Consider the following 15206-nt stretch of genomic DNA (forward strand, 5'->3'; position numbering starts at 1 on the left):
TGCCCAGGGTCACGCAGAGAGACTGCTGCAGGGTGGGTAACAGTTCCCAGGTTGCCTGGCTCTCAGCCCCACAAGACCAGGCTTTCCAGGCCACAAATAAAGTGTCGATGGCACCTGAAGCTGGAAGCTGAAATAAAAACATCTTCTGCCACTAGCCTTTGCTTCTGGGGCTTCCATCTGCTCTTTGCACTAGGCTGACACACCTGATGCCTGTAAGGAAAGGAGAACGTGTGTCTGCTTTACAGAAAAAATACTCTGTCCGCTGCTCTCCCTTCTCTTCTCCTGAATGTACATCCCACGGCTACGTCCAGGTTTGTTGCTGAGACCGTAGCTGCTTCACAAACCTGTCCGACCAGCCTGGGAAATGGCCCTTCCACTAAACACCCTGTCTCTTTGGTGCTGGTGCTTTGAGCTCTGGTGAGATCTTCCAGAGCCACGAAGAAGAGCTACTGTGTCGGGGGCAGGAGGTCCAGGCTTTGGAACATCGGACTCGCCCTGAGTGTGAGGAGCTGTCGCAGGGAGATTAAAGAGCACACCTCTTCTTAGCTTGCCTTCAGTGCCTTTCAGACAAGGATCCCAAAATGCTTCGTTAAATTAATCAGCAACGTCTCACAGTGCCTGTGTGGTAGGCAAGTGTGTGTTACTAAACACATTTTTGGAGGGGTGGGTGGGGGGTGGACTGAGAAGTGAAGTGGCTTGCTCAAAGTCACACAATCTAGTGTGGAACCTAGGAGCCTTGGCGACCTCTGTACAAAGCAGAACAGGAAAACCGTGAATAGACTTCTACGGCACACACCTCTCAGGGCCCTCGTGACAATGGCCACCACGAAAGCTTTGTCCTTGTGGTTATCATGACCTCATGGGAAACCTGTGAGAGGTGTGTGTGTCCTATAGACTATTGTGTGTGTCCAATAGACCATTGTGTGTGTGCTGCAGTCAAGTATCCCGCTGTCCCGTTCTCCCTCTCTCTGTAGTCAGTAACTGACTTCTCTCAGGACCCCCCTGCGTCCTCCCCAGCTGCACAGAAAGCATTTTACCCTCCCTGGGCCTTAGGTATCATTGTTACAACAGAACTTCCTGTTATTCCTGCAGTGTCAGAACAAACAGCTGGGCACCTGTCCATCCTTCCTCAGCAGGGGCCAGGCAGTTGTTTTTCTTTAAGTGTCAAAACACTGCAGATGCCAAGGGTGGTGGGGCACGGGCTCTTTTGTAGTCTAGGTGCTTTGACAAACAAGAATCTAAGCTATTACAGTAAAAGTCTAGACTTGCTACAACGAGAGGGCCAGATCCTGATCCCTTTACTCATACTGAATGATCCTTTTGGCCTGATCTGCACTAGAAAATTAGGTTGACCCAGAGATGTAAAAAATCCCCATTCTTGAACAACATAGTTAATTCTTCCATCAACTTAGCTACCGTCACTCGGGGTGGTGGGTTACCTATGCCGATGGGAGAACCCCTCCTGGCAGCGTAGGTAGTGTCTATGCTGAGTGTAGTGTCCATGCTTTCAAGCGTAGACAAGCCCTCGCTCCACAAATAGGCTTGAAGTGAGTGCTATCCTAGATAAACAAGGGGATCAGAACCTGGCCCAGATTCTACTGTGCCACAGAGCTGTGGCTTGAAAAAGGTACTTCTGGAAGAGATAGGGCCAGACTCTTCATGGCACTGTAGCGGGGGTAGCCGTCTGCGAATGGGACCTGTGAATGCTCCATGCCCCATGTTGCTGCTGGAAGTGGTGTAGTGTTACAAAACGATCGGCCGGAACAGTTATCAGTGTAAGAAGCTTTCCAAAAGCCGCAGTGAAGTAGATTGGGGCAGAAGAGGAGAGAGAAGCAAGATGGAAAAGGACCCTGGGCAGTGGCCTGAGCTTCTCCCACTTCATCTGCTTTCATTGTTGACCTAACTTCGGGCTATTGGTTAATCTCTTATTTTTATATAGTTCTGGAGAAAAATACTCCTAATTTAATATCTTGGTTTTCCTTTGCAATGTAATAATGACGCCCCCACTTCCACCTGGGTCAGCAGCACAGTATGAACCTGGCACCTTCTGCATTGCAGCACCAGTATCCACAGCTTGAGCTAAACCAGCAGGTTTGTGCAGGCAGCGGTAGTAACTTGCTCTCCTCTCGTGGCCCAGCAGTTGGAAGGAGGGAGACAGGCACATGTATGTACGTGCATTGCCAGTATGTTACCCTAAGAACAGGGCAGACTTTGTGAAGAAGGTAGAAGTGACACAGGCAACGAGGCTCTAGTAGATAGCACGGTCGAAGCCTGCATTTTAGACTTCAAGCATGGCTAAGAGAAAACTGATGCTGGACAGATTATTGTGCCAACCGACTGCACCAAAGAGAATGGGGCTGCAGCGGCGTTGTTATACAACCTGACAGCCACGTTTCTGGTCAGATTAATTTTGGTTAAACTTTTGTTTTGCAGAATCAGACTTCTAGGCGTGCGACTCCCAACTAAATCACACAATCTCTGCGCAGAACAAGAAGTGCCCCAGAGTCCTGGCGTTAGCGGAAGCACCATTTCTCTGTGAGATAACGCACACTGTGTTATCTCATAAACGGAAGGTCCTTAGATACGGTCACCATTGTGCAGTATTAACACAGGCACTATGGGTCCTTATCTCTAAGAGCCAGTTATGTTCTGTTAACGTGTGCAGTTTGGAGAATGTGGGCACCAAATGTTGGCCAATTAACACACATGGCATATATCACCCATCAAATACTTAGTGATAGGCTTCCTTGGATGCAGCGGACTGCTTTGCTTCAGGGTGTCCTACAGACAATGAGCTCTGGTTATTTAGCTATGGTATGTGATGGAGTTAATACTATTTTCTGAACTCAGTGGCTATGAAGCAATTCAGGAAATAGATGAATAAACCAGACGTTTGTTTCTGAGGAATCACACTCCAATTCAAAGCTTGGGTCGCAAGTTCAAATGTTTGTGCATTTCTAGCCTATTGTCAAAGGTTCATACTGCAAACAGAGAACGTGGCCTGATGTATCTAGTGTCTGCTCAAGGAGAGCCAGGACTGGAACAGCAATTGGAGTTTCAGGCCGGGAATAAGGTGAATTGGCAGAGTTGTGTAAGGTCCTAGGATTGGAATTGTAGGAGGGCTGCAGGTCAGGAATGAAGGACATTGGAAGAGAGGTGTGGTGAGCCTGCATGTTTAGCAGCTGGAAGCAGGTCTGGGTTGAAATGAATCAGTGAAGTCTCTTTCACTTCTCTCCCCTGTAGCTTTCCTGAGCTGTCTCTCCTACCATACAAGGACATACTCAGCTACAAAAATGAAAAGTTTGTATTTCCTGTCAGTTTCCAAACCCACTTCCAAATGGGCCTCCTGGTTTTCAAAGGTTTCCCTGGATTTGGTCTTCCTTCACTTCTCCCAGCTCTCTGATCTTACGCCTTATAGCTGTGCTCCTCCAACGCACTCCCTGCTCCCCTCCAATTACCATCCCCCCCCTTGGACCCTCTGCTTCCCCACTCTATTCTACCACAGGGACTCTTCAGTGAGCTTCGCTCTTTCACTTGCACTGCCCTAAGTCGCAAGGAAACAATTACACACTTTATATGTTGTTCTCTAAGTAACATAAAACAGTCCGTTGCACTTTGAGGACTCCAATCCATGTTGATTCAGATTTAACTGCAAACAAACCGCCCTCTTTTTGTGAATTGCCTCCTGCCAGTTGCAAGAGTGACTGTGGAATGACACTGGTAGCAGCAGGAATATAAACACACTGTCCCACGGTTGCTAGTGCCGCATTCATGCGGGGGGGACGGGGGACTGACACCTGCGTGAGACCTGAGCGCTTGAGGGGCCGCAGTGTTTTGTGCCTGCATGTTAACTTAGCAGCACGCGGGGTTCAGGGCGGGTCACGCCACACACGCCCTGCGGAGTTTCATAGGGAACAACAGGGCCCCGCCTCAGCCAGACAGGTGCCAGCCATGCCCGCCTCCCGGTCGCGGGGAGCTCCCCGGCTGGCCTGCCAAAGGAGCGTAATCCCAGCCAGGAGCCGGACGCCCCTGTGCCCTCTCTGCAGGGGGCTCGCGGCCCGGCTCCCGTGCTGGGGAGATGGCTCTGCCCCACCTGGCGGGGGGGCACTGACCCCAGCCCAGCCCCTGGCGCGGCTGCCCACGCTCCAGGGCCCGGGCCAGGCTGGATGCAGGCCCGGGGCCAGGCGCCACCCCACGTCCCGAAGGCCACAGGGCAGGGGATGCAGCTGCCCCCCCCCGCAGCCTGCTCCCCACGTGCCACCTAGAGGCCAGGCTGGCCGTGGCTGGGCATGCTGGGGATTGTAGTCCTTCCACCCTGAGCCCGCCCAGGGCATGCCGGGAGCTGTAGTCTCCGCAGCCCCCTGTTCTCCCAGGGCATGCTGGGAGCTGCAGTTGAGTCAAGCGCTGCTCTCCCAGGGCCTGCTGGGAGTGGAACGTCTCCCTCCCCCTCCCCTCTCGTTCCCAGCATGCCCCGAGGGCGGCGCGCGGTGCCTTGTGGGGGCGGTAGTTCTCCGGGCGGAGAGGCCGCGCTGGGGTGGAGGAGGCGCTGGGTTCGAGGGGACTCCAGTTCCCGTCATACCCCGCGCCAGGCCCTGCCCCGAGGCTCTGCGGGAGGCTGCCGGCTGAGCGGGTCGGAGGGTCTGGGCCGGGCCGGGCCGACGCACACCGGGCTGGGCAGGATGTCGCGCCAGGCCGGTCGGGGCACCGAGAGCAAGAAAATGGTAAGTGGGGGCGGGGGCTGAGGAGAGCTGCGGGGGTGGGGGTGGGGTTCGGCCCGTGGGGGGTGGGGGGCCTGGAGTGCGGGGGGGGGCGGTGTCCGGCCCGTGGGGGGCCTGGAGTGCGGGGGGGGGCGGTGTCCGGCCCGTGGGGGGTGGGGGGCCTGGAGTGCGGGGGGGGGGCGGTGTCCGGCCCGTGGGGGGTGGGGGGCCTGGAGTGCGGGGGGGGGCGGTGTCCGGCCCGTGGGGGGTGGGGGGCCTGGAGTGCGGGGGGGGGGGCGGTGTCCGGCCCGTGGGGGGTGGGGGGCCTGGAGTGCGGGGGGGGGGGCGGTGTCCGGCCCGTGGGGGGTGGGGGGCCTGGAGTGCGGGGGGGGGGGCGGTGTCCGGCCCGTGGGGGGTGGGGGGCCTGGAGTGCGGGGGGGGGGGCGGTGTCCGGCCCGTGGGGGGTGGGGGGCCTGGAGTGCGGGGGGGGGGGCGGTGTCCGGCCCGTGGGGGGTGGGGGGCCTGGAGTGCGGGGGGGGGGGCGGTGTCCGGCCCGTGGGGGGTGGGGGGCCTGGAGTGCGGGGGGGGGGGGCGGTGTCCGGCCCGTGGGGGGTGGGGGGCCTGGAGTGCGGGGGGGGCGGTGTCCGGCCCGTGGGGGGCCTGGAGTGCGGGGGGGGCGGTGTCCGGCCCGTGGGGGGTGGGGGGGGCGGTGTCCGGCCCGTGGGTGGCCTGGAGTGGGGGGGGGCGGTGTCCGGCCCGTGGGGGGTGGGGGGCCTGGAGTGCGGGGGGGGGGCCGGTGTCCGGCCCGTGGGGGGTGGGGGGCCTGGAGTGCGGGGGGGGGGCGGTGTCCGGCCCGTGGGGGGTGGGGGGCCTGGAGTGCGGGGGGGGGGCGGTGTCCGGCCCGTGGGGGGTGGGGGGCCTGGAGTGCGGGGGGGGGCGGTGTCCGGACCGTGGGGTTCCCAAACGGTTCTGAGCTGGGGGGGTGAAGGGGCCTCTGGGCCGGCGCCAAGCTGCTGGCAGGAACCCAGCTCATCCTGCCGGGCACGGGGAGCTTGTGCCATCCCGGGGCCGGGGGGGGTGAGTCTGGGGCATCCCTAAACCTCTGGGATGCCTTAAATTCCTGACCCCCCCCCCGGATCCCTGCAGTGTCCCCCCAGCGTGTACCCTGCGGTGATGGAGGCTGCTGCTGCGGTGTTCGGAGCTCAGTGGTGGATGTTCTGTGAGCTAATATTAGGGGCTTGTGTTAATGTTTATGTGGGGAGTTATCTGGCTTAAACCACAGCTATCCTAATCCTTAGAGCAACACCCACAGTGTAAGGAGCTGAAGTAATGCTGTGTGGTAGTAGTGCTGCAAAGTCCTGGCTTCCTTAGACTAAGAGCAGGAAGGCTCTCTTTTTTCATGTTTTTAGAAATGTGCCTTTGAACTGCACAGTACATATCACACATTGCCCTTCTGAAAAGGTTAGGCCACATTTGGGTCTTGCCTGCCTATAATCTTATTCCGTGTTACCACTCCAGATGACACTAGAAGATGAACACAGGCGTGTTAGTCTGTATCCGCAAATAGAACAGGAGGACTTGTGGCACCTTAGAGACTAACAAATTTATTTGAGCACAAGCTTTCGTGAGCTACAGTATGCATCCGATGAAGTGAGCTGTAGCTCACGAAAGCTTATGCTCAAAAAAATTTGTTAGTCTCTAAGGTGCCACAAGTCCTCCTTTTCTTTTTTTGAAAGATATGAGGAGCAAAGGTATAGAGCTTAAATTTCAACGTGAAGATAAATGGAGCCAAGCTCATCCATCCTTGATATGATAACTCCATTAAGTCACAAGTAAATGTGGCTCGTTGACTTAAATAGGACTTCATTCATTGATGTTATTTTCTCCCTCAGTCTTTTCTACACTAGGATGAATATCTGTTGCAGTTTGCAGGGTTCAGCAATGGGTGCAGATGCTGAATTTGGTTTGTCTGTACTTGGCAGTAATTGAGCTCCATCTGTTGCAGACCCCCTTTGTCGGCCACTGACTCCATTTTTTCTTGTGTGGACATGGCTTTTGTGTTTAAGGCATTAGATTTGTTTAATTAGCATTCAAACACTCTTGTTACCACAGTAGTAGTATGCTACTGAAGATTGTACAAAAGGCCAAGTAAACTTACATTAATTTTTAACTTGCTGTGCTTTCATATATAAGTGAGAATGAAATACAAAAAGGCTATTTGCTGTAAAGCTGATAGGCAAATTGAGTCTACCAAATTATGTAAAAACCAAGCATTGATCTACAAGTCAGATCCCTGTGACTTTAGGTATTTTTAAATTGTATAGGTGCATTGACTGTAACATTTGAACATTACTAAATGGCATCATCTAGCCACTTCCCTTCAGTTGCTGGCTCCTTTTATACACTTCTTTCAGATTGATAGCAGTAGATGAAAGCTTGATGACAGGATGCAGTTAATTTAAACACTTTGGACTGGTAACAGCTGGATTTTCTCCATCTATTCACACACTGCTCTGTCCAGCTGCCAGGCATGTGACTTCACTAAAATGATATGGTTCCTTAACAATAATTTAACCTTTTTGGCATGTTGGTTAATTTTTTCCCCAGGTTCCTGACTATACCAGCTGACTTAAAGGAGCCTTCTGTCCTGTCCTTTTTGAGTAGTATAAACTGAGAGCATCTTAATCTTTGACTTTCAGTGATGAATTTAGCATTGTAAATGCTAAACAAAGAATATATGCCAGCTGTATAGAGCTGTAATTCTAGTGGCTTTTCTGCTGGTTTCGCTAATTCTTTTTTTAACCAAACAGGAGAGCCTAGATGTGTATTCTCTCCAATTGTTGACCTTGTTAATTAACATTAGGTCTTAATGACAGGACAGAATACTCTATAACTTCTAACAAATCCAAGTTCTACTCCTTGAGTGATTCCTTCCTGTGTTTCAGACTTGGCTGTGTGTGAACTTGTTCAGAAGGTGGTGTGATCAGTTTGTCTCACTTAACTCTGATGTTGTCTCTTTTCCCTTCCGTTCTGCCTGCCTGCTGCTTTCATTCTGTAGTATTGGTATTTGCCATTCATTTCACCTTCTGCATCTATGCATCTCATGGTAGGTGATAGGCTACTTAATTTGAGACTAGACTTTCCATGATATTTCTAACAGCTGCAAAAAATGAAACCCAAAGTCTTAAATATTAAAAATAACGTGTCTCCTCAAGTAATTACATTTATTTCAGATAATGTGAAAAACTAACTTTCGTGTAGATTCTTTGCTTTTATTTTTCAGTCACTTAGGAGAGAATGAATTTGTAATCAATTGCTGTTCTGATTAATGGCTGCTAAGAAAACACTAACCATGTCTTAATCACTTTGGGCTCAGGAAATATAGTGGTAGCAGCTGTGAGAGAGCGTCTGTTCTTTTATTCATCTTCTGTGTGATTCTGGCACTTGTGGAAGAACAATAATCTTGATTAGAATTGGGCATAGTGGGTACAGCTGCATTGCATACCAGTGTACTTCAGTCCTGACCTGAAACAGTCCCTGCTGTTCCAGTCCTAGTCTTCGTGAGCAAATAAAGCCTTTTGTGCTAAATTATGTGCTGTGGACAAATCACCTTGGGGGCTGGGATGTAACTACCATACTGACAAAAAATAAATAAATCAGTTTATGAATGCAGGTGTTTTATGTTCTAATGAAGGGAACTGCATGTGGAATCTGAGAAGTACAATGCAAACGTGACACAGGGAAAATATGGATAACAGAGGTTGAGGGCTTTTATGGGATATGTACACTATCACCTCTGTAAAAGTCACCAGTCCAAATCTAGTTCACATTGCTAGTAATTGTAAATGGTTGCAATGATAGTGATTATTTGGTGCTCTGTATGAAACGACTTGGAGGTCTCACTCCAGTTCTTAATGGCGTGTTCTGATTATGATCTTGAGACACTAATTGGTAGTCCACCAGAGAGGCTAAGGATTGAATGACAATGGAGACTGAACAGCCCTACAGATGACTCCTTCAAGTCAGGGCTGGACACATTAGTGGGGAGTGCAGTGTGTACTGGGTGCAGTGCAGGGGAATGTGCTTTGCCTTTGCCCATGTGGTTCATATGCTGGAGATGGAAAATTTCTGTCTCTGGGGCAGTTAGTTTATCACCTTTGAGCAGCACCCCAAAGATTTTAAAATATACTAAAGTTTACTGTTCGGTTAAAGTTTCCTTAAAATATGAAATCTGGGACCTCTCCAGAGTTGGTGTAGTAATTGATTCCTTTGAATCGGAAGCTTTCTGGCCCCCTCTCCAGGCCAACTAAAGTAAGGTGGGAACAAAACCCAAAGGCGCCCAGGGATTTTTCTGCCCAGCTGATGGTAAATTCCTTTTGAATCTGTTTAGAGCTCGGAGCTCTTCACTCTGACCTATGGAGCTTTGGTCACTCAGCTGTGTAAGGATTATGAGAACGACGAAGATGTCAATAAACAGCTTGATAAAATGTAAGTTAACATGTTGGAGTTTGAGTCCTTTGGGAAAGTTTGTAGTAGGCAGAACTGTTTAAACTGCTGTTTCTTATTTTCTGCACCCAATCCAACTGGCAGACTGAACACTGTTCACTTGTGGTTTTTTCAGAACTTACAAAAGGAGGGGAAAATATTTTGTTTTATCTCTTCACATACTAGTTTCAGAGAACAGTTTCATGCATAGATTTAGAACAGGGGTTCTCAAACTGAGGGCGTCGTGAAGTTATTACGTGGGGGGTCGCGAGTTGTCAACCTCTGCCCCAAACCCCGCTTTGCCTCCAGCATTTATAATGGTGTTAAATATATAAAAAGTGTTTTTAATTTATAAGGGGGGTCTCACTCAGAAGCTTGCTATGTGAAAGGGGTCACCAGTAAAAAAAAAAGTTTGCAAGCCACTGATTTAGAACATCTTCCCGGAGCTGAGCTGTGCTGTTATAATTCTATAGTTTGCTGCTGTTTTGTGCATTGACAGGGGCTACAACATTGGAGTTCGGCTAATAGAAGATTTTCTGGCCCGGTCCAATGTAGGAAGATGCCATGACTTCCGGGAAACTGCAGATGTGATTGCAAAGGTAATCCTCCAAGTACAGCCTTGCATGCCTTTACCAGTGCTGGTCCTATGCCTGTCCCAGCATCATAGCCAGGCTGTTCATGAACTGTTAAGGTGAACAGCTTCTGATTTAGAGTGAGATAATGAATGGTGCACCAATAGTATTCTAAAATGTATCTTGTGGCTTCTTGCTTCCTGAGCTTAACTAGAGACTTTGAAATCATTTTGTATCCAAACTAGAGTTTCCTGAATAGGGGTGTCATAACCATACAGCTAAGGGTAGCCTAGAATTCCTCCTTACCTGTAAGGGGTTAAGAAGCTCAAATAACCTGGTTGGCACCTGAACAAACAGGACCAAGGGGGAAAGAAGATACTTTCAAATCTTGCGGGGGGGGGGGGAGGCTTTGTTTTGTGTGTTCTCTTGGGAAGCAGAGAAGCATCAGGTCAGGAAACTCCTTCTCCTATAAACCATCCTAAAAGTCTCTCATATTACAAAAATTGTAAGTAAAAGCCAGGCAAGGCGTGTTAGATTATCTTTTGTTTTGGTTGTGAATTTTTCCTTTGCTGGAGGGAGGTTTATTCCTGTTTTTTGTAACTTTGAAACTAAGCCTAGAGGAAGTTCTGCTGCGTTTTTGAATCTTTTGTTACCCATCCTGATTTTACAGAGGTGATTTTTACCTTTTTTTTAAATAAAATCCTTCTTTTAAGAACCTGACTGACTTCTCTATTGTCCTAAGACCCAGGGGTTTGGGTCACTTTGTAACCAATTAGTTATATTATTCTCAAGCCTCCCCAGGAAAGGGGGTGTAAGGGCTTGGGGGGATATTTTGGGGGAATAGGAACGCCAAGTGGTCCTTTCCCTGATTCTTTGTTAAATCACATGGTGGTGGCAGCATACCGTCCAAGGGCAAAGAATTTGTGCCTTGGGGAAGTTTTAACCTAAGCTGGTAGAAATAAGCTTAGGGCGTCTTTCATGCGGGTCACCACATCTGTACTCTAGAGTTCAGAGTAGGGAGGGAACCCTGACATGGAGAGAAAATAACCCAAGGAAATGGAAACTGCTCTGAATTAGGCAAAATCTGATTCAGATAGTGTTCTTGGATTTTTCCCTTGGGGAGGGAATATTGCTCCCCTCAATTTCCCCACCTGTGAGAAGGGGATAAAATTAACCTACTAACAGGGCTAGTGTGTGCCTTTGGGTTGGATTTTTGAGAGCACCTAAGGAAGTTAGGTCCCTGACTCCTCTTAACTTTCAATGGGAGCCAAGGATCTGATTTCCTTAGTAAATATTTGCAAAGCTCATTAAGATTCTTTGATGACCAGCGTCAATGGGAAATATTACCGTTTGGGTCACTTGCTTGTCTCTGCTCCATGTAACTCAATAGGTGGCATTTAAAATGTATCTGGGCATCACCCCGAGCATCACCAACTGGAGCCCAGCAGGCGATGAGTTCTCCCTCATCTTGGAAAATAACCCTCTGGTGGATTTTGTGGAGCTGCCTGATAACCACTCATCTCTTATTTACTCCAACCTCTTGTGTGGGGTGCTGCGAGGAGCCCTGGAAATGGTGAGGCTTCCCTTCTCTCCTAGGAAGGGTGGTGGAGTTGTGGAGATCTTGGCTGGAAACGAAAACATGGAGCCTTCTGCAGGCATTTCAACCCCCTTGTGCAAGTTTGTGGTCTTCATGTTTTCTCTTGCTGTGAATCTATATCAAGAGCAAAATAGAACTGGAGGAGCCAGTTGGCTGGTATTGTCCAAAGGGAGGGGTCTGTGCTGAGTAAAGTTTATAACTCTGCCTCAATTAATGGGGGAGTGTGTAGATGCCCTGGAGATAAGGGTTAGCTGGATTCTGTCTTCTAGAAGCAATGCAGAGTTCTGAAGAGAATCCCAACCGTTGCTCTTGTTGGGAAGTCTGTCTGTCTAGGGAATGATATGGCCCCATCCCAATAGTATCTGAGTGCCAATGGCATAGGGGGACAAGCCTATGATCTTTGATAGAGTAATTAGTGCCCTTTCTAGGACCCCATATGATATGTCCTGTCCTGTGTCTTGGATCCCCTATCTTAAGGGGTGGACAGCTAATAGGGAAGCTTTTAGTTTAACTTCATAGCAACTTTCCTTTTGGTTTTTCTTCTCCGTCCCCCAGGTTCAGATGGCCGTGGATGTGAAATTTGTCCAGGATACGTTGAAAGGAGATGGCGTCACAGAAATACGAATGAAATTTGTTAAGCGGATTGAAGACAATCTCCCGGCTGGAGAGGAGTGAGCCACAGCGCAGTCTCCCAAAGGGACTGGAGGGACCAGTTGCTGTGGCCTGTTGCGCTTGTCATGGATTCATAGGGATTTAGTGCCCCCTTTAAATTCCTACTCCTAAAGACTCACTGACTGTTTAAGTTGTTACATTTCCATTTTCCATGAGACAACTCTCTGGGTTACTCTACTTATACCACAGGTTCATTCTAAAGATTTTCACAGGGTGGATAACTTTTTCATACAACCCTCAGAGACTCTTTCTACGCTCAGTTTTTAGCTGGATATTTGGCTGTGTGCAAATGTCTGCTCCTTAAATGCTAAAAGATCTCCAGGCGTTTCAAATATGGGACTGAGTTTCATAACCAACGTTGGAGACCGAGCACAGAGAACCCACCATGGGAGCTGTTTTCTTTTTGAGACACACATGCATTCCTCCCACTGATGCTTGTGAGGGCTATGCTAGGCTAGCAGATGGAGGGGGTGCAGCCTGTGACTGACTGGCTAACACATGTATGTAGCAGCAAAGAATGAAGCATATAAAAGTGAAAGCAATGGGAGTGCCTAATGGAGCACACAGTAGGTCCCACTCTTTCCAGCTGTGCCTCTTCTTACTGAGGACACAGTGTCTTTTGTTAAAACTCTGCAATAGGCTCATGGTGTGAAAAAGTGATGGCAGAGCACTTCAGACAAGCCCTTTTTATCCAAAATAAAGCATGGGGGCTTTTCAGTGCAAATGATCTGCTTCCATTTGGGGTAATCGTGCTCTTTGGTGAGAGGGATTTGGTGGCAGAGAAAACTTCTGGTTTGTCAGGGACTGTATTTGAGGGTCAGCAACATCAGGCTCTAAGTTCATTTTGCAGAACAGAAATTCAGTTGCCATATTAGAACACCACAACTCTCGCACTAGTCCTGTGAACACTTCCAGTCTCTGCTTGGAAAAGTAGCCCTGGTTAGTTTGCTATGAATATTTGGTACTGAAGCATTTGTTATTAAATACTGTTCTCCAAAATATACAATGAGATACTGCACTGATCTCAGTTTCTTACTCAAAGCAAACTACTCCTCACTAATTCTGAGTATAATAGTTAAATACACATAAAATTCAAACCTCATTATTTTAAGGACTAGCCAGGGAAGCCTACCTAGAGTGTAGTATCCTAACGGGAGGCTGGGTGCCTTCCTTTAGAGGAGAATGGTATAAAGATGAAGAGCATAACCAGCATCTCAGGAGATTCAAATTACCTGGATCCTCCTTTTTGGAGGCAAGAATTTTCAGTTTTTCTCCCACAACAATGCTGCTAGGAGCCAGTCCTGTGGAACAGTGTTGTCTGGGTATATTGTGCTATGGTGGTGGTCTGTTATGTGATAAGGTTTATAGGGGGACAGGTAAATTGCATGATGATGCCCTGAGTATTTTTAATGGAAAAAATAAATTACAGTGGCTGAAATGCATCCAGCATTTCACAGTGTATACAGCCTGAATTTCACTTCCCCTGTCTGGCAATATCTAGATATCAAATCTAAACAGTAGAAAGTACTAAATGCATTTCAGCCAATGTAATTCCACTTTCCTGCTGTGATGTAGAAATACTGCACAGTGTGAAATGGGGCTTTGGTAGTTTCTGTTGTGCATAGTTAGATTAAAATAGAAGTTTCCACATTATTTTAATTGGTAAGATGCAGCAATTTATATCCTCTGCTCTTGTTTAGAAATAACTAAATGAATTGAAGTAGTGTTATTGGGTCTAAGATAAACCAAGAGGCTGGAAAATTCACCCCTTTTGACACTTTATTCAAATGGAAAATTCAGTTGAACATTGCAAAGTGCTTGGAGGATGAAAAGCATTTAAGTGCAAAGTTGTAAGAGACAAATTTTAACAGGCATTTTCAAAATTAACTCCTCTGGGACATGAGTTGTGACTACCTTAATGTCAGCCTTAGCCAGGAAATCGTGGACCTGACTCTGTAGACAAAAGTCCCCTTTTATCTGTAGTTGGGAGATGTCTCCAAGGTGAAGATGATGAGCACACACTGAAAGATGGTGTGAGTGAAGCTTGAGCTGCTGCCACCTCTGCTGTATCTGTTCTAGGGGTAGACCCTGCAGGTCTGTCACCTTTCACTAGCCTGAAATGCCCTTTAGTCCACTTCTGTAAAATCCTTTGCTGGGTATGTCTGTGACCCTGAAAAGCTCCCCCTATCTGAGTCACCATTTATCTTGGCGTTCAGTGCAATTACAACTCTGAGCAAATCCTGCCTCTTTCCCTTGATTCCTGAGGGGGAAGATAGGTATGGCTATGAAGTGAAATACAGTCACCAAGTTCATTTCACCCAGCCAGTGGGTTGCAGAAGGGTTTGAAATGGAACTGTCTAGATTGTGAATGCTCTTTCTATGCATTGGTCCATCTGTGGGATGCCAGTTCCTGTTTTGAACATTGAGCTGTCTGGAATGTCACCCATTCTGGAATTCCTGCCTCACCCAAATGAATTCCGATAGCTACAGGAGTTGAATACCCAGAATGGTATCTTGCAATTCACCCTTAAGGGGGCAGTAAGAGTCTATATTCAAAGAGTTGCATTGACAGAGCTGATGGCTCTGTTTGTCTATTGGGTGTAGGGTGGTGTTTCAAAGATGTGTAAGGATCACTCATTTGTTTCCCTTTATTGGTGCTTGTAAACCATTTTAAGGCTGCATTTTAAAAGCCATTGCATTAAAAAAAATCCCAATTATGACTTTTCAGTGGTGGTCTGATCATTTCAGTAAAGTCTGGGAAGGGGCTGAGGTGAGCATGGATGTGGCATGCTTTCTTGGGCTGACAAGGTGATAGGAGTGCTGTAGAAAGAATGTGTTCGGCCGTGCGGGCACATGTGTGGTGAGAAGGAATTTCAACAGTGGCAACTGAGAAACAGTAATGATTGGTTATCTTAAAGGAAACATGTGTAATTCTTCTTGCCCAGAAAGATGGTAGCTTGGAGAAGCTTTTGTGTGTGGATCCCAGACTCCTTGCTGGGTCACATTAGGGCATGGCAGAAACTGTTTTCGCTCACTCAAGAACTGGCATTCTGGCAGGGTCATCCTCTCCAATATGCATTCCATGTGCCCGTGCCGGGCAAACATACTCTGCAAAACAGTCACTAACTTTACAAGTGGCTCCTTTGTACTGGAAATTTACACTAGGAAAATACCTTGGCTATA

The 15206-nt window shown here is 48.4% G+C and overlaps 1 protein-coding gene across 1 annotated transcript; it reads left to right on the forward strand.

The window, feature by feature from the left end:
- The first annotated feature begins 4561 nt into the window (after positions 1-4561).
- On the forward strand, positions 4562-14743 carry TRAPPC3 (trafficking protein particle complex subunit 3). Its single transcript, XM_084609698.1, has 5 exons — positions 4562-4721; positions 9088-9185; positions 9682-9781; positions 11145-11327; positions 11907-14743. The coding sequence occupies exons 1-5, from the start codon at positions 4680-4682 to the stop codon at positions 12024-12026; spliced, it is 543 nt and encodes a 180-aa protein (XP_084465824.1). The 5' UTR covers positions 4562-4679; the 3' UTR covers positions 12027-14743.
- The last annotated feature ends 463 nt before the right edge of the window (positions 14744-15206 follow it).

Source organism: Lepidochelys olivacea (genome assembly GCF_965140295.1).
Source record: "Lepidochelys olivacea isolate rLepOli2 genome assembly, chromosome: 19".
Lineage (NCBI taxonomy): Eukaryota > Metazoa > Chordata > Testudines > Cheloniidae > Lepidochelys > Lepidochelys olivacea.

Coding starts and splice junctions, on each gene's coding strand:
- TRAPPC3 (XM_084609698.1), top strand. CDS start 4,680: ATGTCGCGCCAGGCCGGTCGGGGCACCGAGAGCAAGAAAATG. Junction 9,186..9,681: donor AATAAACAGCTTGATAAAAT/GTAAGTTAACAT, acceptor GTGCATTGACAG/GGGCTACAACATTGGAGTTC. Junction 9,782..11,144: donor CTGCAGATGTGATTGCAAAG/GTAATCCTCCAA, acceptor GTAACTCAATAG/GTGGCATTTAAAATGTATCT.